General features: G+C 32.6%; 2 protein-coding genes across 2 annotated transcripts in view; both read left to right on the top strand.

Annotated features, from left to right (window-relative positions):
• The window catches only part of LOC111049917 (cathepsin O), a 37,419-nt gene extending 17,080 nt beyond the window's left edge, over positions 1-20,339 (top strand). Inside the window, exons 4-7 of the mRNA XM_022336102.2 lie at positions 9,585-9,733; positions 11,145-11,186; positions 12,438-12,706; positions 17,990-20,339. Coding sequence (XP_022191794.1) covers positions 9,585-9,733; positions 11,145-11,186; positions 12,438-12,706; positions 17,990-18,027 — 498 coding nt within the window. The 3' untranslated portion in view covers positions 18,028-20,339. The remainder of the gene's footprint in view (positions 1-9,584; positions 9,734-11,144; positions 11,187-12,437; positions 12,707-17,989) is intronic.
• A 5,132-nt stretch (positions 20,340-25,471) lies between these two features.
• Positions 25,472-27,025, top strand: part of LOC111049914 (nose resistant to fluoxetine protein 6-like) — a 46,255-nt gene continuing 44,701 nt past the window's right edge. Inside the window, exon 1 of the mRNA XM_039439027.1 lies at positions 25,472-25,754. Within this exon, the coding sequence (XP_039294961.1) occupies positions 25,691-25,754 (64 nt within the window). The 5' untranslated portion in view covers positions 25,472-25,690. The remainder of the gene's footprint in view (positions 25,755-27,025) is intronic.

Below are 27,025 nucleotides of genomic sequence, written 5' to 3'. Positions count from 1 at the left end.
CACGTGCATTGGGGATCGCGCTTAACAACACACAAGGGAAGACAGCTCTATGAAGCAATGAGAGAGATGAGGTGCGAAGCTCTTTCAACTGGTAAACCAACCTACTGGCCCACCGATACGAGGAAAATCCCAGATCTTATAGATTTTTTTCTGACAAAGAATATATCAGTAAATTATTTGCATTTAGAGGATAGTTTCGATCTAAATTCGGACCACTCACCCATCATTTTGACTCTCAGTGATTCAATTCTACAGAAGGAAAATGCTTGTCCTGCGCTAGTCAACAGCCACACGGATTGGGATGGTTTCCAAAAGATGCTGGATGAAAGAATAGAGTTGAACTCGCCATTAAGAAACGAAGAACAGATTGATCGGGAGTTAGAGAAGTTTGTTACTGATATCCAACAGGCAGCATGGTGTAATACTCCACAATTCAGAAGAAGAACCACTGGAAATAATTACCCTGCGGAAATCAGAGAAATGATTGTGGAAAAACCAAGAGCAAGAAGGAGATGGCAGCAATCACGTTCCCCTCAAGACAAAAGAGTTTTAAACAATCTAACTCAAGAACTAAGGAGAGAGATTCAATGTATCAAGAATGAATCAATCAATAATTACTTGATAAACTTAACAGCAGAACGCAGTACAGACTACTCACTCTGGAAGGCAGCTAAAAAAATAAAAAAACCCATTCATCAATCTCCTCCTCTTAGGAAGCAGAACAGACAATGGGCAAGGAGTAGTGATGAAAAGGCACAGACCTTTGCAGATCATCTTGTGAACGTTTTTAAACCAAACAACACAACTGAAGAAGACACTTTAGAAGCAGAGGAGAACATCTTACAGCCAAATCAAGAAATAATGTGTGTCACAGTAGAAGAGGTGAAAAGAGAAATAAGAAATCTGAATAACAAAAAGATCCCTGGATTCGAAATGATAACTGGCTTAGTCCTCAAGCACCTACCAAGAAAAGCAATAGTAAAATTAACACACATTTTGAATGCCTCTTTCAGACTCAAATTTGTACCAGGAATATGGAAAGTAGCAGAAGTTATAATGCTACTCAAGCCAGGTAAAGAGCCACATGAAGTATCATCATATAGGCCAATATCATTGCTACCTGTGCTTGCCAAGTTGTTTGAAAGGATTTTACTGAGTAGGCTAACACCAATAATTGAGAGACAGCACATAATTCCAAATCACCAATTTGGCTTCAGAATGAAACACTCAACAATAGACCAAGTGCATAGAATTGTGAATGTAATAGAGAAGAGCCTTGAAGAGAAAAAAGTTTGTTCAGCAGCAGGGGTGCCCACAAGGGGGGGGGCATGGCGCAATTTGCGCCATCAACATTTTTGGGGGGGGCATGATTTTTTTATATTTGATGTAAACATTTTGAATCATGGCTAAAAAATCAAGCTATTAAATAGAAATATTATCCTAATGTAGTTAATTTTAATACTTTTTCCCACCTTTACAATGTTATATTTTACCAAGTGTAACTCAATATACAGCATAAAAAATACAATTGATAATATTTTGTAAGCAGGAATTTTAGTAATTCTAAGCCTATGAGTTTGAAGGTAAATCTTTGACAAAAATAAATTATAACTTCAACATCCACTATTATTCTGATTTCCTTTGCTTAATCAATTTTCAATGGTCCTTTGAGTTTCCTTGCTGTTGCAACTTAATTTTCTTAAAAGCACAATGATAAGTTAAATTGTAATGTACATCTCAATCTAATAATTATTTTAATCTCGAAGGCGTTTCATGATGATATTAATGTCTCTGAAATGGGAATGCAATTATAAACAACATCGCAAACTCTAGTGAATTTGACAGGAGAAAAAACTTCTCTTGTCAAAAATTTGTGAAAAATATCAAATGAAGCAAATTTCAATCTTTCAAATTTACACCCTATTTACCACACAGTAATCAAGTAATTAGTGTAATGCTTTATTACTTTTTTCTGTTTTGTATAATAGTCCAGTCAAATAGTTGTTTTTCAGGAAACAGCCTGAAAGAATTTTTCGCGACGGTTCTATATGTATTTTGAGGCCCTGAATTCTAATCTGAAATTTGCTGACACGCCAGAGGGCGGCTTCACCCCTAAAATTTTGGACTTTTTTAAGTTTTCCATTTAATCTCGAGAACCTTGAATTTTTCGGGAAAAAGCATTCTCTATATAACATTAAAGATAAATTTATATTTAAAATATAAAACATAATAAAATTTTCAATAAATTGAGTGGTCGCGCAGGATTCCACGATTTTTGATTCCAGAGCTAAGAGTTTTCAAAAAAAGGGGTATTTTTTTAAGGGGTTTCCAAAATTATGCAAACCTACCACTTCTACCCTATACAACTAGGATCTTTTTCTAGTAATGATAAAAATCCACACATCACGTGAATTAACAATATTAATTCTGAACAGAATTCCTTAGGTATTTTTGAATTTAGTAGTGGTGGGAGGGGGAATACACCCAAAAATAAAAAATCATGTCCTACAGCCAAAATTCAAATTTTCATTATAATACCTTTTCATGGCCTTCCTAACAAAAAAGAATCACATTTCGGCTGAAATCACCTTACGAGGGTTATGTTCTATGAGAATCACTCGTAAGATTTCAGTATTTCCTAGTGGGGGGCACACATAAGGATACGTCCAGGATCAAAACTTTAATCACTTATGACTTTTGACTGAATGATCACATCTCCTCGTACTACAGCTCGTTCATATCAGCACGTCAAGGCGGTTAAAAATCATGTATCATGTCACTAAAATTTGTTAAAAGAATAGGAAATTCCTACTTTAGTGTATTTCAGCTCATATTTCAATGCATAGAAAAATGACCGATTTCTATATTCAAAACTGTCGGTAACTCAAAATGATACTTGGTCTTGATTTGAAGAAAATAATCTCCTCTTTTATGGGAGGTGAATGATTTTTGTAAAAATATAATCGTGAAGTAAGATACGTTTGTTTCAAAAATCAAGAAATTTGCGATATTTTTCTTATTTTCACAGTCTTGACAGTTTTTCGATATAAACAATAATTCAAGATCAATTTAAGGCAACTCAGCTTATAGAGCATGAAATTTTCTCTCATTTAAGACCAATCGCAAGTTTCTATCATGTATTGTACTCATTTTAGAGACTCTTTAATGACAGTAAAATCGCAAGAAAAATTAGAAAATAAAGATACCTAATCATTCAATTGGCTGTAACTTTTTAACGGTATTGGAAACAGAAGTATAATTTATGGGAGTGAAAAGAGGAGAAAATTAATCACAACATCGACTACTTTTTGGATTTTTTATCTGATGTGTTCCACAAGATACGCACCGTTGCATATGCGAGACTGTGAAAATGGGGGAAATATCACAAATTTCTCGCACATTTAAAGTTGCGTATCTTTTGGAACACTTCAGATAAAAAATCCAAGAAGTAGTCCTGCGCTACCACTCAATTCATTGGAAATTTAATTATCTTTAATGTTATATAGAGAATGCTTTTTCTCGAAAAATTCAAGGTTCTCGAGATTAAATGGAAAACTTAAAAAAGTCCAAAATTTTGGGGGTGAAGTCGCCCTCTTGCGTGTCAGCAAATTTCAGATTAGAATTCAGTGCCCCAAAATACATATAGAACCACAGAAAAAAATTCTTTCAGGGCTGGTTCCTGAAAAACGACCATTTGACTGGACTATAAGTTGTTATCCTATTATATTAAGCGAGCAATTTCTATATATCTGTTTATATTTTTCTATTTTTATATCTGGCTATCTGGTTATATGGTTATTCATGTTCAACGGATCTCGGAAACGGCTCTAACGATTTTCACGAAATTCAGAATATAGTAGGTTTATGATATCAAAATTCGATTGCACTAGGTCTCATCCCTGAGATAACTCCCTGAAGGACATGAAAAGGATAATTCATCCTTGGAAAAATAGATGATGATTTCGTCGTCTGTCGATAACAGAAGATGCGTGTGCCTGTGTGGGAGATCAGCTGTGTAATCAATTAGCTTATCGTATCTCGCGAGAAATCTAGAAATTTTAATTGACTCGATCAAAATACAGTAATCTGATTTGTTGAAATGAGATGGTATATATCTTAATATTCAAAGTTAATCATTATTTTACAGTTCTAAGTGATTAGTGAGTGTTATTTTGTTATTCTATTTGGTATGTAAACAATCCAAATTAGAAGTTTTATGTTTTCAAATATTTGGACTAAAAATTTCACTTGAATTCAAGTGTATCCTACTTTTTGGAATATAAAATATTCCAACTATAAATTTTATAGTGTATAAATCAAAATTCGGGGAAGAAACAGTTTTGGGCTGTGCCTGTTAGTCCTTCCCCAATCATTTAAAGAATTGAGTTCTGTTTATCAATGAATAAATAACGAGCAAAGCTCGGTGCCCCGATATTTGGTATTAATAAATAGAATTTACAAAATGTACTTGTTCAGATGATATCTTTATTCCAAAAATCAAACCATTTAAAGATTTCGACTTGTGTTATTTACTCCTGTAATGTTAAAAAGTAAATACTATCAACAACACAACATCAGTGACAACCTGTTCCAATTTATGATAAATATCGGGGCACCGAGCTCCGCTCTGGAGTACCTACAAAAGCATATACAAATTATTACGAAAGAAGAAATTATAATAAATATTCATAGTTCATACAGAAAGGTTCTATCTAATCACAGTGGATTGAGATTGATTCCTAGAGGAATGCAAAAATTTCTCTCACAAAAGCATGTTAAATTAATCCTGATTAATTTCACGAAACAAATCACAGAAGACCATCTCAAGAAGATAGCTTATGTGATTGGTTCTACTGGAATTAATCAGGATTGAAATTGATAAATTTTTTCAATGTCCTTCAGCGAGTTTCCCCAGGGATGAAACCTAGTGCAATCGAATTATTATATTATAAACCTACTATGTTCTAAATTTCGTGAGAATCGTTAGAGCCGTTTTCGAGATCCGGTGAAATACAAACATAAACATCTAAACATTTAAACATTTAAACATCAAAACATCTCAACAGAAATCGCTCGTTTTATATTATAGGATTTAGAATACCTAAGCTTGCCGACATTATATATTGTATGAATAAAATCGTTCCAAATTAGTATGAATGTTTAGGTACCAAAATTGCTATGCAATATTCTTTTGCAATAAAGAATTATCAATTATATTATTATTCAACTTTTTATAAGTAACCTTAACATTCAAAAAGCAAAGCCACCCCTACTTATCTTTCAATATCCTATTAAAATATTTGTCATGTAGTTTTTCCTGATGTAATTTAGTACTTTCTAGTCCTCCCGAACAAGAACGGGTGCACTGCTAGTCTCAAAAATGATATCAAAAAGATACTTTATTTCTATTTTAAAAGAGATAAGGAACGATGGTATATATTTTTACAATATTATGAAAACAGAAAGAACTCCTCACAAGACCAAAGGTAAATAATGTCATTTAGAAGATTAGAATGTAAGATGTGAATTTTATTGTCATACACTGACTAATGTTGAAAACTAAAGGGTTGGGAATTGGGGTACTTTGGGGGGGGGGCATTACACTTGAATTGGGGGGGCTTGCGTCATTGCCCTTGGGGAGGCTGGGCACCCCTGTTCAGCAGCTTTCCTTGATATAGGGCAAGCTTTTGATAAAGTGTGGCATGAAGGTCTTCTTTTCAAACTGAAAAAAGTGCTACCAAAGCAATTTACAGATATATTAAAATCCTATCTGACTGACAGATACTTTAGAGTCAGGCATGAAAATTCATATTCTGATTTGAAGGAAATAAAAGCAGGAGTTCCTCAAGGAAGTGTTCTAGGACCATTTCTCTACCTACTCTATACCAGCGATATTCCCAGCCTTGATGAGAATACTACAGCAACATTTGCAGACGATACAGCCATATTATCAGTAGACAGTAATATTCATATTGCAACAGAAAAACTACAGAGATCCATCAACAAAATTCAAGATTGGACTAGAAAGTGGAGGATGAAACTAAATGAAGCAAAGTCGATTCACATCAACTTCACCAATAAGAAGGACCTGCCAATACCAATAACAATTAACAACCAAGTTGTGCCATATGCCAATGATGCCAAGTATCTAGGTATGACCTTGGACGCAAAGCTTCGCTGGAAGGCCCATGTCAAGAAGAAGAGAGAGGAACTTGGAATCAAATATAAGAAGCTGTATTGGCTGATCGGTAAAAACTCCAACTTACAAATCCAAAACAAAGTACTTCTGTACAAACAGATACTAAAGCCATTATGGACATATGGTATACAACTTTGGGGGTGTACCAAAGACAGCAACATCAATGTAATACAACGGTTCCAGAACAAGGTGCTGAGGAACATTGTGGATGCTCCTTGGTATGTCAGGAACAGCGATCTTCATAGAGACCTGCACGTCGACCTGGTGTCCACCGAGATCCAGAGGCATGCGGAGAGGCACGAGGGGCGACTGCACCAACACGACAACGTTGAGGTGATCCAGCTGCTAGACAATGGAGGGTTGGTGCGGAGGCTCAAAAGGAGGAAACCGTATGAGCTAGTGTAGTGCTTGTTCAATTAGTGTCCAGTGAAAGAGCAGAGCAGTGATTGAGTGAATCTAGCTTCTATAGTACAGTCATAAGTGTACATATTAATTAAACAATCAATATCAGTAAGAATATCTAATGAGATATTCGCTATTAACATTTTAAAGTAGTATGTTAGGATAGAAAAAATTAGCTCATTAGTCTCTAGACTAGATAGCTATAGTATTGACAATAAAAAAAAAAAATTAGTTCGATTATTAATTTATTAATTATCTATTAATAAATACTCATATTATATTTAATATATTATAATTTATAAATATATTCAATTATATTATATTTAAAAAATACTAGTAGTTCTGTGAACAGTAGACCTCGCGCAGCTATAAACCGCAGCCTCCTCTTATACTGTCCATCCTGTCTGTATGTCGTGTCGGCGAGATATCGGTGTGAAAACGGTTATAGCTGTTGGGGTTGGTGTATCAAAAATGCTAACATCAAAAGCTAATCTCCTTCAAGACATACTGGCAACAGGGCAGCCCAAGTTCAAAGCAGAGAAAGTTCGAGAGAAAATACTATGTTATTTTAGTTATTAATTGCATGCGTTATTGCACGCAATCAATAGTTCATTTATTTATTTCTTTATTCACAATGGAGACAACGGGTTCTCCCAAATATGTCTCCTTAACAATAAAAATTGTACAGATACAAATGAAAAAAAAATTATTATAAAAATAATACTAACTTATGCATTAATAAATAATACAAACAACAAAAGTATCACCTAATTCAAAAATGAAAAATACAAAGATTTTAAATACTTATGAAAAAAGTAAAAATAAAACAAATTGAGAATTCAAAATTCCAAAACTTATAAAAATTAAAGAATATATCAACAAATAATAAACAAAAATTTTATCAATAGAATAAATAACATTTATAACTGAACGACGTCTCAAACCATATTATGCACATCCACACTGATACACCAACTATTTAATTTATTGATCAGATCATGCTTACACAAGATTTAATTCTCATAATAACGCTTTCCGGAATTTAGCGCGAGAAAACCAGAAGACATCTAGGCGCCCAGACAAGCTGTTATAAATTCTTTGCATCCTATTTGATAGTGCATAAAAATTGCATTCAATGAGGCATGCAATTTATAGTCTAAACAGCTGCTGATTTTTTACCAAGTTACTTTGAGATATTGAATATTGCATGCGTCATAGCATGCTATTTATAATCCACTCGACAGCTGATTTATGATGAATAATTCTATAGTCTGATTTTTACTCTAATATTGGCGTATGAAGGAGGCTCCTTTTTCCTTTGATATTATCCTTGAAATGTAAAAGTTCCAAAATCCTTGTATATACGTCGACGCGCAATTTAAGAAGGAACATTAAGCTAAAGCTTAAACCAAATCTGGATTTTTTGGTTTAAACTAAAATTTCGTTTGCACAGTATCAGTTTAAACTCTGTATTGAGTTTAAACTCTGGGAAAGTTTAAACCTCCAAAGCAGGTAGTTTGAACCAAATATTTTGGATTAACTTAAAATCTGTGAAGATTTGATGGGAAAACAGCTAATAGTAAATTATTTTTCGATGGTTGTTTTTATTGCTCATGTAGACAATAATAAATAATTATTTCGGTTATAGCATAGAGAAACGATAGCATAATTACGCTATTGTTTCTCTATGGTTATAGTGAATCATTATTTGAATGTAAAAATAATTATAATGGAGGAATTGATAGAAGTTTTCAATGCGATTGATAAAGATGACTGCAAAGAAATTTTGAAACTGAGAAAAATTGGGCAAAAAATAAATAGTTTAAACTTCTGGTATGATAGAGAATTTTTTCAACTGTTTTGCTTGAGTAAAGCAACTGCCAATTTAGTATTTGATTTAATAAACCACTTGATAGAAATAAAGACAATTTTCAACAGTGGTCTTTGATTAGAAAACATATTTTTAATAACACATAACTGAGATATTTTGCTTTCGAGAGATTTCTAATAAACGAGAAAGACCGTAGTAGATTCAAGCGTAACAAAATAACTTTTTTATTTTACATTCGAAAATATATTTTTTGGTGCCAACTAAACATAAGTTTTTAATGAATTTCTTAATTTTATTTTTTTTCTTATTACCGTACAGCTTACAGCTCTGTGGATTTTGAACAAGAAAATAGTAGCTACATAACCTCAATTTACTGATGGTTTGTAAACAAATAACAAATTTCCTGTAAAAATCAGCCTTCCTGATATTATAAACAATGACATTCTATTACCAACTTAACGCTAAACTAGTTTAACTTAAACTGGATAAGTAAATGCACTGAGAAAACCGATTCAAGTTTAAACTGTCAGATTAACTTAAAATCGATTAACTTAATCGAGTTTAGCAATCTATACTGTGCAAACGGCCCTTAAACATTTAAACATTTAAACATTCAAACATTTAAACATTAAAACATTAAGAGAAATGCCAAACCGTCAACTTGAATCTTAGACCTCACTTCGCTCGGTCAATTAAATATTCATTATTTTAATGAATAATCATTCTAATTAAGAAATCAATTAATTGTTTATAAAATTATTTAGAAATTAAAACAATATCAGCTTTTTAAATAATTTGTATTAATTAGGAAATAAATTGAAATTATTAATGGAATATAAATTTTCAATTGATTTAGCCATTCTAAAATCAATAAATTTGTTATATTTAATTACTACACAATTACAAACAAACATTTGATGAATTCAGGACATTTTCATCCCCAACTACTCACTTTTCATATTTAATGCTAACTATAGGAGAAATTTAATGTGTAATACGTGCGTAAGGTTCCTTTACTACACTTTTCTTTTGGTGCAGCAAAGTGTCATTTTGCGCACTAGTTGCGCAAATAACTATTTCCCTTTCCTCTTTTCTTATACATTTTTTCTTGACTTTCTTTGTTTTCTATTAATGAGTATGTTGTGTTATGAGGTGATCGACTGCGCTGGATATGGAAACCAGGGATGTAATGGAGGAGACATCTGCAGTCTGGCCCAATGGCTGAAAGACAATAAGATCAAAGTGACCAAGGAGAAGATCTATCCACTAACATTGCAGGATGGAACTTGTAAAATACAAAAGTGAGCATTTTTAGTTTACTCGAGTATTGTGTGTCAATAATTCTATTATTTATCTTATTGTTCATCAATTACAAATAATAATATGATTATTAGAATACAAAAGTGAGCATTTCTTAGCTCACTCAAATATCTTGTACCGGTATCTATAATACTATCATACTTTTATAAATAAAAATACAAATCTAAGTACCCTTTTTAGAATTGTTTATTCACAAAAAAAATCAATTCTTGATAATGGCATCATATAGCCGAAGCCCTAAAGAAAAAAGACAATTTGATATCATACTTTTATTTGTTTCTTCATCAATTATCACAAATCATAATATTACTTTGATGAGAAATGAATAATTGGCTTAGTCCAAAGCGGTACTCTCTAAAATTTCCATGAATCGGTAGTAACAAGTTCCTAAAAATAGTTGAAGTCTTCACTTCTAGTCCAATTTTCCGTCCAAAAATGCAGATATTTTCAATTAATTGTCAGCTTTATTTCCAGTTTTTGCTGAGGATGATGCACATGAGCCACATGTTGTATGTATTTCAAATGACAAAAATACATTTTCATTCGATGGTAATGGAAAGGATGATAATGAGAGATGAATTAACCCAAATTTTAAGGTAGTTTCCGAACCACCGGGAAGAGATTTCAAAGTATATGAACATCATGACATCTAAGACTTTCATTTATTCCTTTTTGAATGTTACAGTGAGTTTAATTTTGAACTGTCAACATCTTCATTTTTCTATTGTAAATTATTACAGATATTGTTGAAACTTTGAATGAAAGTGTTGACAATACTTTCAATGTCAGGATGGAATTATGAAACTAAATTCAATATATTTGTGCTTTAAACTGGCCCTTGCGGAGCACGGGTTACCTGCTAGTTTACAAATAAATGTCCTCCATTCAACCAATGCTGACAGTTGGAGGTAGATGTCTCTGTAGTTGTCATTGTAAATATTGGTATTCATACTTCCGTTCATCAAAATTCAACTATTTGACAAGAAAAAGTAGATATCGTACAAAGTACGATAGAAAGTAATATTGTAGATATTGTACAATGTTTGCTTTTCAATAAGCAAACATTCCTTGAATATAGGCCTAATTAGTTTTCAGTAGAAATAATCTCATTGTAAATTTCACCTTCAAGACGTGTTGTGATTGTAGATTGGAAATATTTAATCAATTAGATAAGTTGACTGTTCAATAAATTGTATATTATTCTGTCACAATTATATAACAATATTTTGTCATAACAACTGTGTTCCTATAGAACTAAGAATGATGTATTTGAGAGAATCGAAGATTTTCACTCTAAATTGATAAACTATGTATCTTGTAACTTGTTTTCATTATACTTATTATCATTTCAAAACTGTTCAAAGATAATAAATCAAATAATTATTTTTTCAGGGCTGTCTCTGGTGTACAAGTGTCAGACTATTCATGCTCATCGTAAGTATACTTCCATGTTTTGATTCAAAAGTTAAATCTTTTAACCTTCATCCCAAAATGTGTATTAATACCAGACGTTCTACTTACTGATCCGTAGTTGGAATCTAGAGAAGTTCACATTTTTTGCAAATGTTATGTAGAATATATGGTCTTCGGCTGTTACAATTTTCGTGCGACACTCTCTATAATCTACTATTAAAACGACTATTAAAAAATTGAAAAAAAGGATACAAACATTATTTAACAATTAGATTTATTGAAAATAAAAGTCAAATGAATCAAAAATAGATACTAAAAATACGCTACAAGAATGAGAAGGAAGAACACGAAGAAACAAAATCTAATTAAATTTTATTGCCAGATTATACAAGGAGTTATCTACGGTACTAAGAAACTTACTGAACATTTTTTTGCAAATTTCATGTAGAATTTATGGTTTTCAGTTGTTACACCTTTCGTTGGACACTGTATGTAGGAGACAAGAATTTTGATATTGATTAATATTCATATTCTACTATACTCTGATGGGCAATATGAATAGGGCAATTGAATAAATGCTAGCAATTGCTAGTTCTGCGTAATTTCTAGCGAATGATATGATTCGATTCAGCTGTACAATCTTATTTGTATAGCTACAGTCCGTGTCCTGTAATTTTACCCATCGGCGGTGGGCCACTAGACTATACAACATGGAACATTTTTGAAAATGTATCTTACCATTAGCAAATGATGCTCTTTCGTATCTTCTCAAAAGTAACGTGTTGCATCCGAAAAGATACACAAGAAGCTTTAATGTATTTTTCCAAAGCAACAGATGCTCTTTTGTATCTTCTCAAAAGCAACGTGTTGATCCGAAAACATGCACAGTAAAGCTATACAATTTCGTGTGCGCTTGTTAACCAACTAAAGACTGCCAACTGATCTGTTACATCTGTACAGCATCTTATCAGATTTCAACATGAAGTATACTATCTCTGTGTGTATGGAGCTTCCTTGAAGGAAGCTCTGTAGGGAGCTTTCTCCATCTAGGGATCTAGGTACTCTGGAGCGAATATCACCCCGCGAACCATACCTTGCCTATATGCCGTTACAATGTAACTGAGGTAAAGCTACGGGACGCGTATTGTAACTGATAGTCACTAGATTCTAGTTTTCATTCAATCAACCCAATTTATTAATTGTATTATTTTGACGAATGTATTGTTTTTGAAGAACTCGAAAGTCGTTGAAGTAGAATGATCTACTTTGCAGACTGGTCAGGAATGAGGACGAGATGCGTCGTCTGCTGGCGTTTCACGGGCCGCTGGCGGTGGCAGTGAACGCGCTGACTTGGCAGTTCTACGTGGGCGGTGTTGTGCAGTTCCACTGCAGCGGCGACCCCTTCGAGCTGAACCACGCTGTGCAGATTGTGGGATACGACATGACGGCTCCAACGCCACACTACATAGTGCGCAACTCGTGGGGTCCCGCCTGGGGCGACAAAGGCTACGTCAAGATCGCCATAGGCGACAATGTTTGTGGTCAGTACATTATGGAAGTGATTAATGTCTTCTTGATCCTCAATTACTACAGTCCGGGTCCTGTAGCTTTTCCTATCGACGGAGGGCCTCTAGACTACAATACTATCCGTTCAAAAACATCGAACATTTTTGAAAATGTATCTCTCCATAAGCAACAAATTCTCTTTTGTATCTTCTCAAAACCAACGGGATGCAACCGAAGGAGCTTTTTGGAGTTACGTCCTTTCAGCGCAACACAGCTTATCAGCTGACATTCGTTCAAGATGCTCTTTACATTGTTGGTGATACGTTGCAACTCTCTCATTCATGAAGAATCTCTGTTTGTAGGGAGCTTCCTTCATCTAGGAAGCTAGGGTCTCCGAAGCCTGATATTTTTTGCAAAGCCGTGAATATTACCCCGCGAACCATACCTTGCCATTATGCCGTTCCAAAGTCACGGAGGCAAAGCTACGGGACGCCTATAAGTACTGTACATCATCTTCCCTGCTATTAAATAACCCATGTGCACGACTGCAGCACATATTATTATCTACGAGGATTATTTTTTTCACAACCTCCGATCTCAAATTATCATAAGATACAGACAAGCAGTATAGGGGCGACTTTCACAGAGCTGAACAGCATATCCCCCCCCAAACGCCCTGAGATCGGTGCGGCCAGATCGTCAATTGTTGTCAAGTTATAGACTCTGAAAATGGCCGCCACACTCGAGTCTGCCGCCAAGTGCTATTTTCGTAGCGATATTAGTTTTTGCAAGAAAATGCAATAGTACAGCGTGAATCTAACGAAAAATGTTTCAAGTTTACGCAGAAAACGTTACAAGTGATGATGTACATGAATGGTCTCGAATGAATGACTTATGAAATCGTTGTGATGCATGACACACAGTGCCAATCAAATTGGATGATTTCGATCACCCATCATACAAACCTGACTTGGCCACCAGTTACCTATACCTCCTCCCTAAACTTAAGACTTGACTTTAAGAGTAGAGCTTCTATACTAACGGGGAGCTCCAAAACAACGTCGTAGCTCACTCAAACTCTTTTGACGGCAGAATTTTATAAAGAGAGTTTAGGTGACTGGTCCCCTGGTATGAAAAATGCCTCAACCTTCTCTGCAATTATGTTGAATAATATCTTAAGTATAGTTCAAGTAACTTTTGGTGAAAAATTATTCTTTTATATACATTTATCTTCTATTTTAACCAATCGGAGGTTGAAAAAAGTTACCCTCTTATATATTTTTTTCTCATATCGTAGCAATTTTGCTCTATTGATACTTGCTAAAGTTTTTTTAATTATGATTACTTTAATTCATGATTTATTTATTCATTTTGTAACATCATTATTATCGAACGAGCGTTAGCGAGTTCCCACTTTTGACTTACTGAAGGCCAAAATCGTTGTCCGTCCGTTTGTATGTTCTACAATAACTTTAGGAAGAATTGATTAATCAGCTTCAAATTTTGAACATGCATTCTTCAAACCTTTTTACAGGTCAAGTTCGTTGGACAACAGAATTGACTCACTCCTTTGTCCTTTTTCAGGATATAACTAATTACATTGAGAATGCATAAGAATGAAAATTCTTGTGATTTATCATTTATTCAGCTGAAGAATCCATTGCATGCAATTACTACAGTTTTTCCAAGGTGCCTAGAATATATGAATTTGTTTTACAAGGTACATTGGTTTTTTCAATTAATTCATTTAAGAGCTTCGCTCTGGAGTACAAAAACATAAAAAATGTATTACGAAAAAGGAGATTATAATATATTTATAGTTTATACAGAAAGGTTCTATCTAATCACAGTGGATTGAGATTCCCAGTGGAATGCAAAAATCTCTCTCACAAAGGCCCGGTTACACAAAATCCGGTTAAGTTTTAATCCTGATTAATTTCACGTGAACCAAATCAGAAAAGACCATTTTAAAAAGACGGCTTCTCTGATTGGTTCTCTTCGAATTAATCAGGATTAAAATTAAACCGGCTTTTGTGCAACCGGCCCAGAAGACCATTTTAAAAAGACGGCTTCTCTGATTAGTTCTCCTGGAATTAATCAGGATTAACATATAACCGGCTTTTGTGCAACCGGCACTAAGTACATGATTGAATGATTGCATTAGTCCAACAGCTGAGTCATAATTTTGTCTCAGTCCCACACACATGCACTCGCTCACTCACTTACATTATCGACAGACGACTAAATTATCAGCTATTTTACCAAGGCTGAATAATTATTATCCTTTTTTTGTCCGTCAGCGAGTTTTCCCAGCGATGAGACCTAGTGCAATCGATTGTTTATATCATAAACCTAGAAAATTAAACCTAGGTTTAGAACATAAACCTACTATGTTACAAATTTCGTGAAAATCGTTAGAGCCGTTTTCGAGATCCGTTGGACATACATAAATAAATACATACATACATACAGAAATTGATCGCTTAATATAATAGGATAACATCAGCTGAGGCTATTTGGAAGCTATCACACAGACAGACCATCATGCGCTGACACATGATTTCAGCTGGTTAATATACAACTTATTTTACAACTTTCACCTCAACAAACTGATACGGGTTGAGATATCAATGTGCGGTTTTCGCCATTCATTTTCTCTTGGAACTCTGTATCGAAATCAGGTATCACATGACAACCTTCTCATTTTAAAAAATGAATTTGGATTCATATGAGGGACAAAGATGTTGAAGCGATAGAGTATTTTTTCATTTCAAATAGGATCCCCAATGACACCTACTGTCAAATTATTCTTGAAAAAAAATATTCAGCTGTTTCCATTATTTTTACCAACTCTATAATTTAAAGTTGCGGGTCTCAAAAGCTCTCGAGCGAGTTCTCCAACCCAGAGAGCCACTAGTTTATTTTCTTTTTGAAGCCCGACACGGATCATCTCGAATTTGTTTAGTATTACTTGTATTATTAAATATGTAGTGTGTTTTTTATCTAATAAATTTGAATTTGAAAAAAATGTAGGCCTACAAGAGTGTAGAACTTATGTTGCATCACTTTCAGTGCAAAAAATGTTTCATCTTACATGTATAGGCTTTATTCTCATTCTGGTAAAAGTTCTGAATTGAGTGAAAAATGTGAAATAGATTATACCTATCATAATGTAATAGATCTTGGCGCTGATTGTTAGACTAGCTTGAACTTGAGTGCTAGATACTCATTTACTCGTTGGCGCTACAGCTCATTCAGAGCCTTGACCTCCTTCAAAAAGCCTCTCCACTCTTCTCTATCGGCAGCCTTACGTCCATCCTCCATCCTCTGGCACTCAGCTCCCTAATATCGTCTTCTACATCCTCCAGCCAACGTATCCTCAGCCTTTTACCTCCTGGATTATTTCTTAAGACCTTTTTTAACCACTCTCTCAACCAACTCAGTGGTATAGTGAGGTCCACGTTATCATGGCTATATTTGATTGATTGACAATACTGTTGCCTCCTTTTCTATCATTCGTCAAAGCAAATAGCGCTACCTCTCTGTCTAGCTTTACAATGTTGCCAGTATGCCAGAAATATTTTATTTTCACTTTTGACTGTGACTGTACAGATGCAGACAAAAATCCTAAGCCGTCATGTGTTTTTCATTCTAACATAATACGTGAGTAGACAAGTCGTATTTTTGAATAAATGAAATACTTTTTTAGATATTACCGTATGAGAAACACAAATTATCCTGAAATGACATTTAAAAAATAGTTATTTGTACAACTAGTGCGCAAAGTGACAGTTTGCTGCACCGAAAGAAACGTTTATGCACGAGCCGTAGACGAGGGCGGAATGGTTTCTTGAGTGCAGCAGAGGAACTTTGTGCACGTATTTCACATTAAATTTTTCCTACAGTTACCATTGAATATGAAAAGTGGTTGATCATGGGTAAAATGATGGCTGAAATCCATCAAATGTTTGTCTGTATAATTTTGCTATTAATAACAACTTTAATTCATTTTAAACTTGATAATCCAATTGAAAATTAATAATCGATAATTTATTCAAATTAAAAATTAAATTAGTCCAATTAATTTGAATATTTTAATAATTTTGAGTAAATCTTAATTTCTAATTAATTTATCAACCAATCAATTTATGAATGAAAAAAATATTATTTGAAATAATTAATAATATTCAAAATGTATAATTTAATGAGTTCTCATTTTTATTTATTTGGAAATCAGAAAAAATATAGATAGAACAAATTCGCATTCAAATTACACGCCAACAATGTCAACAGCTGATTGGGATGGCTGCAAGATAATACGCAAAGTAATACTTTGCGCACTAGAGTGATTCTTTGCGTTCTGTAATCAGTGCAGGAATGGTCACTTTTCAAGGTAACTGTAGGAAAACTGAATAACTTTGTCCATCCTCACAAACATGTTTCAGTTACCCTGGTATAGGTTACTGGTACCGGTATAGATATTAAAAGGCTATTTCAGAATGATTTCTATTGTAATTACCTTATTATAAATAGAACTCCTATTTTGCTATTATTTTTTAAAGAAATTGAAATAGAATACCTACCGTATAATTTTTTTTCTGTTGATTTGAAGTTCAGATTGTCGTATGACAGCTTTTTAAATTAGCCGCTCAGATTTCTGGTGTGTAAGAGAATAAAAATCTGATCTCAGTTATAAAAGTTTTGAATCAACTTATGATAAGACATATTTTATTGATGAATATAATATATTCATTTAATTATGATGTATAATATATGAAATTAATTATTAAATAAAATGAAAAATAATATTAGAATAAATGTAATAGGATAATTTGAGTTATGGCTATCTAATATGAATGCCTGTGTTATAGTACAGTCTGTGGCAAAATGGAGTCAAATATGAAGAATTAGCAACCCTGTTCTATCTTCCTCCACTGCCATTATAACGTGGACCTCACTGTAGAGTGCTAGGTAGAGTATTGAATAAAACCCGGGCCACACTTATCATGCAACGTTCCGATCCCACTCCTATCCGATTACGGATAACAACGGCCTAAAATGCTGCAAGACACACATGTCAATCATATAATCTGTCCTACCCCGCTACCACTACCCATCCAACCCACAGAAATGTCGAACATATGTAGGATCGGCAAACTGCATGATAGGTATGGCCCGGGCTTAAGGCGGCGGCAAAATTGAACAAAGTAAGAAATGCTTGTGCTGGATGTATTTTTGTTTATAAAAATGTGTTTATACTGAGTATATAATGAGTTTATTTCTCATTTGATCCAATTATTGTAATTTTCTTGTTCTAGGTATCGCCAATGACGTCATATCTTTGGATGTAACGTAGATGGAACAAAAAATGTATAAAACTCCAGAATCAAATGCTGTAATGCTATGCAAGTGAGAAATATCAATATTTTATACATTCGATTTTCAATGTATTATACAACTGATCAAATGCAATAATCAGGCTAATGTACTTCTTATACTGTATACCTACCTACTTTTAATGTATTACATTTCAATGATCAAATTTTATGATCAAAGGCAATAACTACTAGGTAATATTTGTACTACTTCAAACGGAAAGAAATTACAATATTTTATAAGTCGAGTTATTAATATGGATGCATCTAATCCCATAATAACTATATATCTTTCAAGGTTTTTAGAACTTTTTATTTTTGTAGAAAATCATGACAATAATGTTGTTATCAATGTATTTGCTACCTTAAATCAAGGTATTCTGAATGCATTGGCTCCGACTATATTAGAAGTAGTATATGTAGGTTGACTAATTTGAATATATGAATGTTTTCACTTTTTTATGGATATTGATCGAATTATCATATTATCCATTTTTTATCTGTTGATTCAAAAATGCAGAAGTGGAAATCTTTACAATAATTCACTGATTGATAACAATTTCCACATTGATCAAAGGTTATCTAAAATTAGATTCTATTCACATTTGAAAAATAATATTTGTGAAAAACAAACTATAATTTAAAATTTATAATTCAAATTTTAAATTTTTCATTAGAATTTTTATTTTGTCAATATTTATTGAGAAAAATATGCTCATTTAGTAATATGAAAAATGATTCGTCAAATTGAACAATTTAGCTACTAGGAAAGTTATTACATCTAGTTCATGATTTTTTATGTAAATTTAATTCATTCCATTGTTGTACTTCAATATTTTGACTGTGATAATCAATTACTATAAGAATTTATTGTAATAGCTAGCATTTGAACAGATCAATTATATTGTTGGCGTAAGTTTTATTGTAGTGACAAATTTATGTAGTTCTAGGATAGTTTTATTGTCATTTTTTGTTGAAATCGTTCATTTCAAAACAAACCTGGAATTCTGGAAAGTATTATAAGAATGTTTAATTTGCAGTATATTATTGGCTATAAATTTTATGTATCAAAGTTTATAAAGAAACATATAAGAAAATAATTATGTGTAATACTTTGTCTTGTCTTCAAGGAAATTTCATGTTTATTTTATAAATATAGATATATTATTTATAATAGATGATTGCAGCTTGAAAGTATTAAATTAAAGTTACTTACACAAGCAATTGAAGCCTTGATATTAGATTGCAACTGAAAGTATTCTTGTTATAATTATCAATTATTCTATTGTGATATTGAAGGTTTTATTGTAAAATGAGTTCTTATTGATTATTCCATAGTTATAAAATATTTTAAATATTAATATGGTATATTGAATATCAATATATTAAAACTTTATAAAATATTGAAAGTAAGCCATTCATTTTTGCCTCATTTTATATAATTGAGCAAGGATTGATGTAATCAAAACTGATCAAAATTACATGAAATTCTTAATTGCTCAAGATGAAAAGCAGGGTAGACTAATGAATCTTGAACTCTTAAAATTATAATCATAAAATAAATCATCATTCTTAAAATTATTATGAAGGAAATGTTATTTCCTTTGAATGAATGGTGTAAATATAACTCCATGAAATAAACAAAGCTCTGTGATTTTCTAATTATAATTCCATGACAGGAAAAATTCTATCATCTGATTTTTTCACTTTCTTTCTCTTTCAATCAAATATAGTCTTTTGCCTTACATTATTGCATGAAAACCTCAATGTTTGTAATTTGAATATTTAAACAATAATTTATATTTAGAACAAGTGTCTTATTCAAGTGCCAATACTTATAGATAATATTTAAGTAAAAAAAAAGGAAATTCGTATGGCTTTTGTTGGTGGGGAGTCCCTTGCGGGAAGGTCCCACCGCCTGAATATATAATTTGAGCCGTAAATATTTAAGTAATCTTTATTTTTTCAACAGTATTTTAAAAACTGTGAATAAAATACTAAAAAACAGTATTGTTAATTCTAAAAGTATCTTATAAAATTCAGAAATTTTTCAGTTCCAGTTTGAAAGTTTCAAATTTCTCGTTCTAACTTTTTTTTCATGTTAGATTATTTATTCTATATGTGTATTATTTGTTCATAACTATTTATTGTATTCTAAATTGTAAGTCTCATCGAATCATCTTTAAAAGGTATTAATTGAAGTAGATGTCTGAAACTACCGTATGTATTTTAACACATTCATGCTGTTTTCAATAAATTCCAAATGAAGTTTAAATTAAAATTTGTTACCAAATTTTGTCCTTAATTATTATAACTTTTTAAATTCAAATTAATTTGTTTTTTGTCATCATACAAAGCGGATATACTTTCTGATAAGCATCTGCTTTATAACGACCATTCCTTCCTATTTGACTCTATAAGTGTTCCATTGACTTGTGAGGAATTTTGAAATCATGAATACATGGAATTTCCAGCTCTGACAATATGTTGAGCCGGTTTTACGGCTTATTAAGCCATTTAAAAAACCTATTTTTCAAAAAATCTTCGCTAGGGTCGCACCCCCCATACATTTGTCGACTGGGAGCAAGACCCAGACCCCCCAGTACGTCCTCCCCAATGTCAAACAGCAATCTACGCCAATGAGGATATTTATCAGAAGGTGCCATCGGGGATCCTACTTGAATTAAAAGAAAAAAAAAACAGTTTTTTTTTCGCTACAAAATTTTGTTTCGCCGTTTTTAATTCAACATCAGGTTTTTAAATGGTAACGGGGTTATATGATACATGATTTCAATACATAATTCACATTCAAAGATACTAATAAATCATATCAAGATGAAATAAATGATGAGTACTTTGAAAATTTAAAAAGTCTAAACTAACAATTTCCATTTTTTTGAAGTGTTCCAAGAATTTTCAAAGTGGATCCGTGGCGTAATTGGTAGCACACGTGACAAAAAGGTTGCAGGTTCACACCAAACCAACTGTTTTTTTTTTTTTTGCTGGGAATTTTCAACTCTGATAGAGAATTTCCACGTAATTTTGACAAGATATTAAATAATTCAACTTTTCTATGTTTCCTGGATATAAGAAAATTGCATTTCACTACACAACATATTCCTCAGTGCAAAGCACGTGTTACCTGCTAATAATATTATAAAGGAAGGAATTGACTTATACATCTCCGGGATAGGATATAATTATATGAATGACGCATCATCACTTCTGAACTGATTAACTTGAAATTTTGCATAAAATGACTCTTAATTTACCAAGGATGGTTAGAGTTTACCGAGACCTATCTTCAGTTTTTCAAGATTTCAGTACGTCAAGTTTTCAATTCGTAAAGTTTCCAGTTTGTGATACTTTGCTTGAGTGGTCATCTATTATACAGGGTGATTCTTAATTATGGTAAAATAATTTAATACGTGATAGTAGAGGTAAAAATAAGAAAAAAGTTCCAATAAACAGATATCCAAAAACGCTTCATTAGCGAGCTATACAGGGTGAAAGATTTCGCCCGGAATTCAGTTCCTCTGGTGAAATACACCGATGCTGAATTTTTTGGGGACTAGTTTTTAAAAACCTTATGCTGGATTCATACGGAAAAATATCTGAAAAATTGAATAAAACTAGTCTGAAAGCTGTAGTGTGAGTAGTTTTTGAGAAAAAAGTTGAAATATGCAAAAAATCTAAGTAGAAAAACACAGACTTCTACGTTTGATATTTTCTTTAATGACCAGTAAACAAATAATTTTTCGCAATAAAAATTGTAGAGAATTTAATTCTGAAAAGAATTTTACCATAATTAAGAATCATTCTGTATATCTATCTATCTATCTATCTAATATCTATAATATTATGAAGGAATGAATTTGCTTTAACATGTACGGGATGAGAAATACACAAAGGACGCATCATCACACCTGAACTAATGAACTGAAATTTTGCATAAAGGTTTATTATTTTCCAAGGATGGCTGATTGGTCGATTTTAATTTCTATTAGCCTAATCTATTTTCTTTGATATTATAAAGAGACTATTGGCTTAAACATGTACGGGATAGGAAATACACGTGTACAAAATTATAAGGAAAGGTATTTGCTTATACATGTGTATGTATAATATATCTATTGGCTTGTATATACATGTATGGGAAAGGAAATCTCGATTGACTCATTATCACTTATTAACAATGAACTGATTATAACTTTGAATTCCACATAAAGATTCTGAATTTACCGAGGATGGATATAGGCTTATTCTCGCTTCCATTAATTAATTTATTCTTATTCAATAATATTAAAAAATCTATTCAATTTGTGATAAAAAGTTCCTGCCCAACCAAACAAAGCTTTCTCCAAGTGAATCCGTGGCGTAATTGGTAGCCTACCACTAAATTCTCATGAATGAAAAAAGGTTACGAGTTCAGACCAATCTATCTCTTTTTTTCCTGAGAATTTTCAACTCTTGAAGATTTTCCAAGTAATTTTTTAAAAAATAATCATTTTTTTAATGTTTACTGGACACGAGGATATTGCATTCTACAGCAAAATATTTTCCCCAGTGTAAAGTACGGGTTACCTGCTAGTATAATATAAGTGCATCAATGATTAATATTGATTGTAGGTAATTTAATATGACCAGTAAAGAAACAGAAGATATAGAACTAATGGATACGGCACTCATTCACGCTTAAACACTGTCTTTGGTTGAAATTTTCCGAGAAAATTTTAATTCTTCAATTACTCATTACACAATATTAAAGTACCGGCGTATGATCAATTGCTACTTCTACTTGAACGTATTTCAGTTTAATCTGTTAAAGAGACTCTGCTGTGTCGGGGATTCACTTTTTCAATCTCGTTAAGGAAAAACGAATCTTTGGAAGAAAACATATTTTATGTTCGGTAGCATAATTTTACAAAATCAATTAATTCAATTGGAGAAATCCTTCAGAAAATACGTATCTATAAAACAGTCTTTAATGTACTTGAAACGAAAAACTATTTCTAATATTTTTCCCACCTATTTCTATTATTATTTTATTGTTCTTTTTCTTCTTCTTCTTCTCCTTCCTTCTTTTCTTCCTCATCCTTATCCTTCTCCTTCTTCTTCTCCTCCTTCTATTTTTTTTCTTTTTTTTCTTTTCTTGTTCTGAAGTTTTCTTCATCATCATCCTTCTCATCTTCTTTCTCAAGTCGTTTTTATACCAAAAAATATCATTTTCGCCCAATTATCTTCTATCAATCAATCTTACAAAAATCTGTAGTTTGCCTGTGAATTGCCTTCAAATGTGATTCACGTAAATATTTTCTCAAAAAACGAATAGTCCTATCCCAAGGCCATAATAAGCCTATACTGTATAATATATGTAGCTGTAGCTGGGCTACACATTATACTATCCTTTTTTGTCTGAAGTGGGAAAACCTTCAAAAAGGCACCTGGCGGCAGCAGAGTCGCTTGGGTAGTGTGGGATGTTTTTGAGAAAAATATCTCCTTTTTCATGATTATCTTAAACGATCAAATTGATCTTTTCAAATTAATTTTTTTATGAATTATTCACGTCAAATGGAAGAAACTAGTAGTTCTGTGAACAGTAGACCTCACGCAGTATTCTCATCCACAAGTACCTGATTGAAACTATAGACCTTATGGAAACACAGCAATAGACTGGCTTCTCCACACATCTGTGTAATAACTTGTCAGCTGATTTATGATGAATAATTCTATAGTCTGATTTTTAGTCTGGCGTATGAAGGAGGCTCCTTTCTCCTTTTATATTATTCTTGAAATGAAAAATTTCCAAAAACCTTGTTTATACGTCGACGTGCAATTAACATACCTGTCAAATTTCATGAAAATCTATTTCCGCGTTTAAACATTAAGAGAAATGCCAAACCGTCGACTTCAAACTTAGACCTTACTTCGCTCGGTCGAATATTCTGTTCTATAATATTAAGACCAAGTAAAATTTTTTATCACTATGGGTTTCTGAAGTAAGCTTCTTTGAATATAGAAATTAGCCATTTTTTGTGTACAAAAATATAGGTTAAAGTACAGTCGAGGATGAATTTCCCATTTTATGATCGAATTGGACTTATGGTCGGTACCGTACGTAATTTCAAGCCACCTGAAGAAGCCGAGAACAATGAGCTGTAGTGTGAGGAGATCATTGAGTCAAAAGTGATCAGTGTTTGAAATTTTGATCCTTGAGGTGTCCTTATGTGTACCCCTAGAAAATACTAAACAAAAGTTCATCTAACGGGTGAGTATGATAGAACATGATCTCATAGACCTCTATTATTGTGCGAATTCTCAATAAAAGGATAATGAAGTTAATGATGGGGTTTGAATCTGGCAATCAGGTTTTTTCGAAATACAAAGAACATTGTTTTCAGGTGTTACCAGGAAATTTACCTGAGATAGAACGATCCACCTAGTCTCAGGTGAATAGCACTGAATTTCGCTCAAAGAGATTTCGAAACATAAATTTTAATAGTTAAAATCGGAAGATAGGGTATAGTTGATTAGAAACGGAATTTCCTCCAAATTTATGTTTTTCCAAAAGGTTTAGCCCACTCATTTTTGAAAAAATTTAACTCAGCACTCGATGAAGATAGATTCGATGGAGATAGCTCCAAATTATTTCATTTTATTCGAAATTTTATTATCTAATAATAATGCAATAGTGATTTTTTCTGTCCGATGGCTCGATTCGGCGGAAATATCAGAGAACTGGAAAATAAGCCGAATATCCGTGGTTTGTGGGGCAACCTGTTAAAAGCTCCAGGGCTAGAAGGTCAACTTTTCGCATTTAGGATGTCCAATGCTTCAGAATTTTATTATTGCGCAGAAAAATTAGCGTATTCGGAGTTCTTTTCGGTAAAAAGTACCTGGTGACTTCACTAGGATTCAACAATCCAAGCTATATAAATCTATTCCGTTTACATTCGTAGCTTGGATTATTTAAGATTGGGAGAGAACGTATTCCAGCCAAGTGTGAAGCAAAACTAATCATGCAAAGCTAAGTGTTAAGATACTAGAGATAACTCCTATTTCAAGTGTGAGAATAGTGCGGATAGTACAAAGGCAAGGGCAGCTGTAATCATAGACTATTATAGATTACAAACTAGAAACCAAAATATCATTATTGTGCGATGATTTCGCTTGTTCAAACTTCGGCACATCATGGAATAAAAAACTTTTCTCCATTACGTTCGTAATAATTAGGTAGCTTCATTTCTGGTTACGCATGTTTGTGATTGTTTTTGAGTGATTTGAGAACAATTGATGGAAACCCAGATAACGATGCCATAACCAACATCGAAATAGATGGCGCAAAAACGTGAAATGCGTTTCCACCAGAAGTCCTTGTAGACCCGCGCTCCTTCTACCTGCCAACTGTTTGAATGATTCCCAATCATTCAATTTACTGTCGTAGCCAGGAGTGCAGCCTACTAGTCTAAATTTCCTTCTCACCAATATTCCACTCTATACCAAAATTCCCTCTCCTACTCCTACATCTCGCACTATAATAATATTATACAATAATTCACTCTATATAGGTTTATACAAAGTCGTGAAAAAAGACGGTTGAGTATATTGTGAACTATTCTTATGTGTGATTCTCCCTGATAAAATATGATTGTGTTCGGTACTATATCCATTATATTGAACTGCTATGGATTGACCAATGTCCGCGCCGGTAAGTAATATCGAATAGAAAAAAACTCAAATTTTAGAATAATAATTATAATATTATTTTAAATAGATAAAAAAATCAAAAATAGATAGAAAGACTCAAATTTGTAAATCCTGTGGAAATATTAATTACCGATATGAATGAACGGAGAAAAATTACTTAGCCGATTCATAACTAAGAGACTTTTTACATCGATTTATAGAGTTTATAGATAAGTAAATAAACGTTCTAGATTTACTCTGTATAGTACAGAGCTGGAGAAGGTGATACTGTATTGATAGCAAGTTCAAAGAAATAGTGATGAGTTATCATTATTATTATTTGAATACATGGCTTTCTGAATATTCAGTTATTATTCGAATACAAATAAATTCCTCCCATTACCCACGTAAAAAAAGAAAAGTCATCATCCTTGGAAAAAACAATGGAAAAGAGTACAACGCATATTTTTTCAAATAGAATAGAAGAATACATGGAAATTGATAAACTCGAAGCATGCAACAGTTTAACTTCTTTCAAGTATTTTTTTGGGAAATTCAAATTGAATTTTTAATATTAATGTTTTAGATTTATAGTAGAGGACTAGAGGAGGTGAATAACAATACCAAGATAACATCATGCTTGCGTATTATTTATAGCAATATGCTTGATAACAATACCAAGGAGAACTTTAGTAATGAGTTGTCTCATTATATTGAACGAGTGTTAGCGAGTTCTCTCTTACTGACGGTCGTTATCCATCTGTATGTTCTACAATAAATTAATTTAGAAAGAATTGATCAGTCAGCTTCAAATTTTGAACACGTATTCTTCGAACCATTTCACGTGTTTGCCCAAGTTTGTTGGACAACGAAATTGACTCACTCCTTTGTCCTTTTTCAGGATATATAATAGATAACATTGAAAGTGCATAAGAAAAAAATGTGTTTTGATTTATCATTTAGTCAAAGAATTCTTTGAAGGCAATTTCAACAGTTTTTCCATTTATTCATAACATCAGATGAGGCTATTTGAGAGCTATCATACAGCGCTTCATGCGCTGACCCATGATTTCAGCTGGTTAATATAAACGCAATATAATTGACAATTCTTACATCAACAAACTGGGTTGAGATTTATCAATGTGCGGTTTTTACCATTCATTTTATTTATTTATTTATTTATTTATTTATAAGGTTAGCAAAAAAAAAATACAAGAATCGGAAAAGAAAAAACAGGCTATTGCCTAAAACTTCTTCAATTTCCTAATTTAGTTTTAAATTGTCCAAATATTA

This window comes from Nilaparvata lugens, chromosome 12, assembly GCF_014356525.2.
Source record: "Nilaparvata lugens isolate BPH chromosome 12, ASM1435652v1, whole genome shotgun sequence".
Taxonomy (NCBI): Eukaryota; Metazoa; Arthropoda; class Insecta; order Hemiptera; family Delphacidae; genus Nilaparvata; species Nilaparvata lugens.
This window is presented reverse-complemented; position numbering and strand designations above follow the sequence as displayed.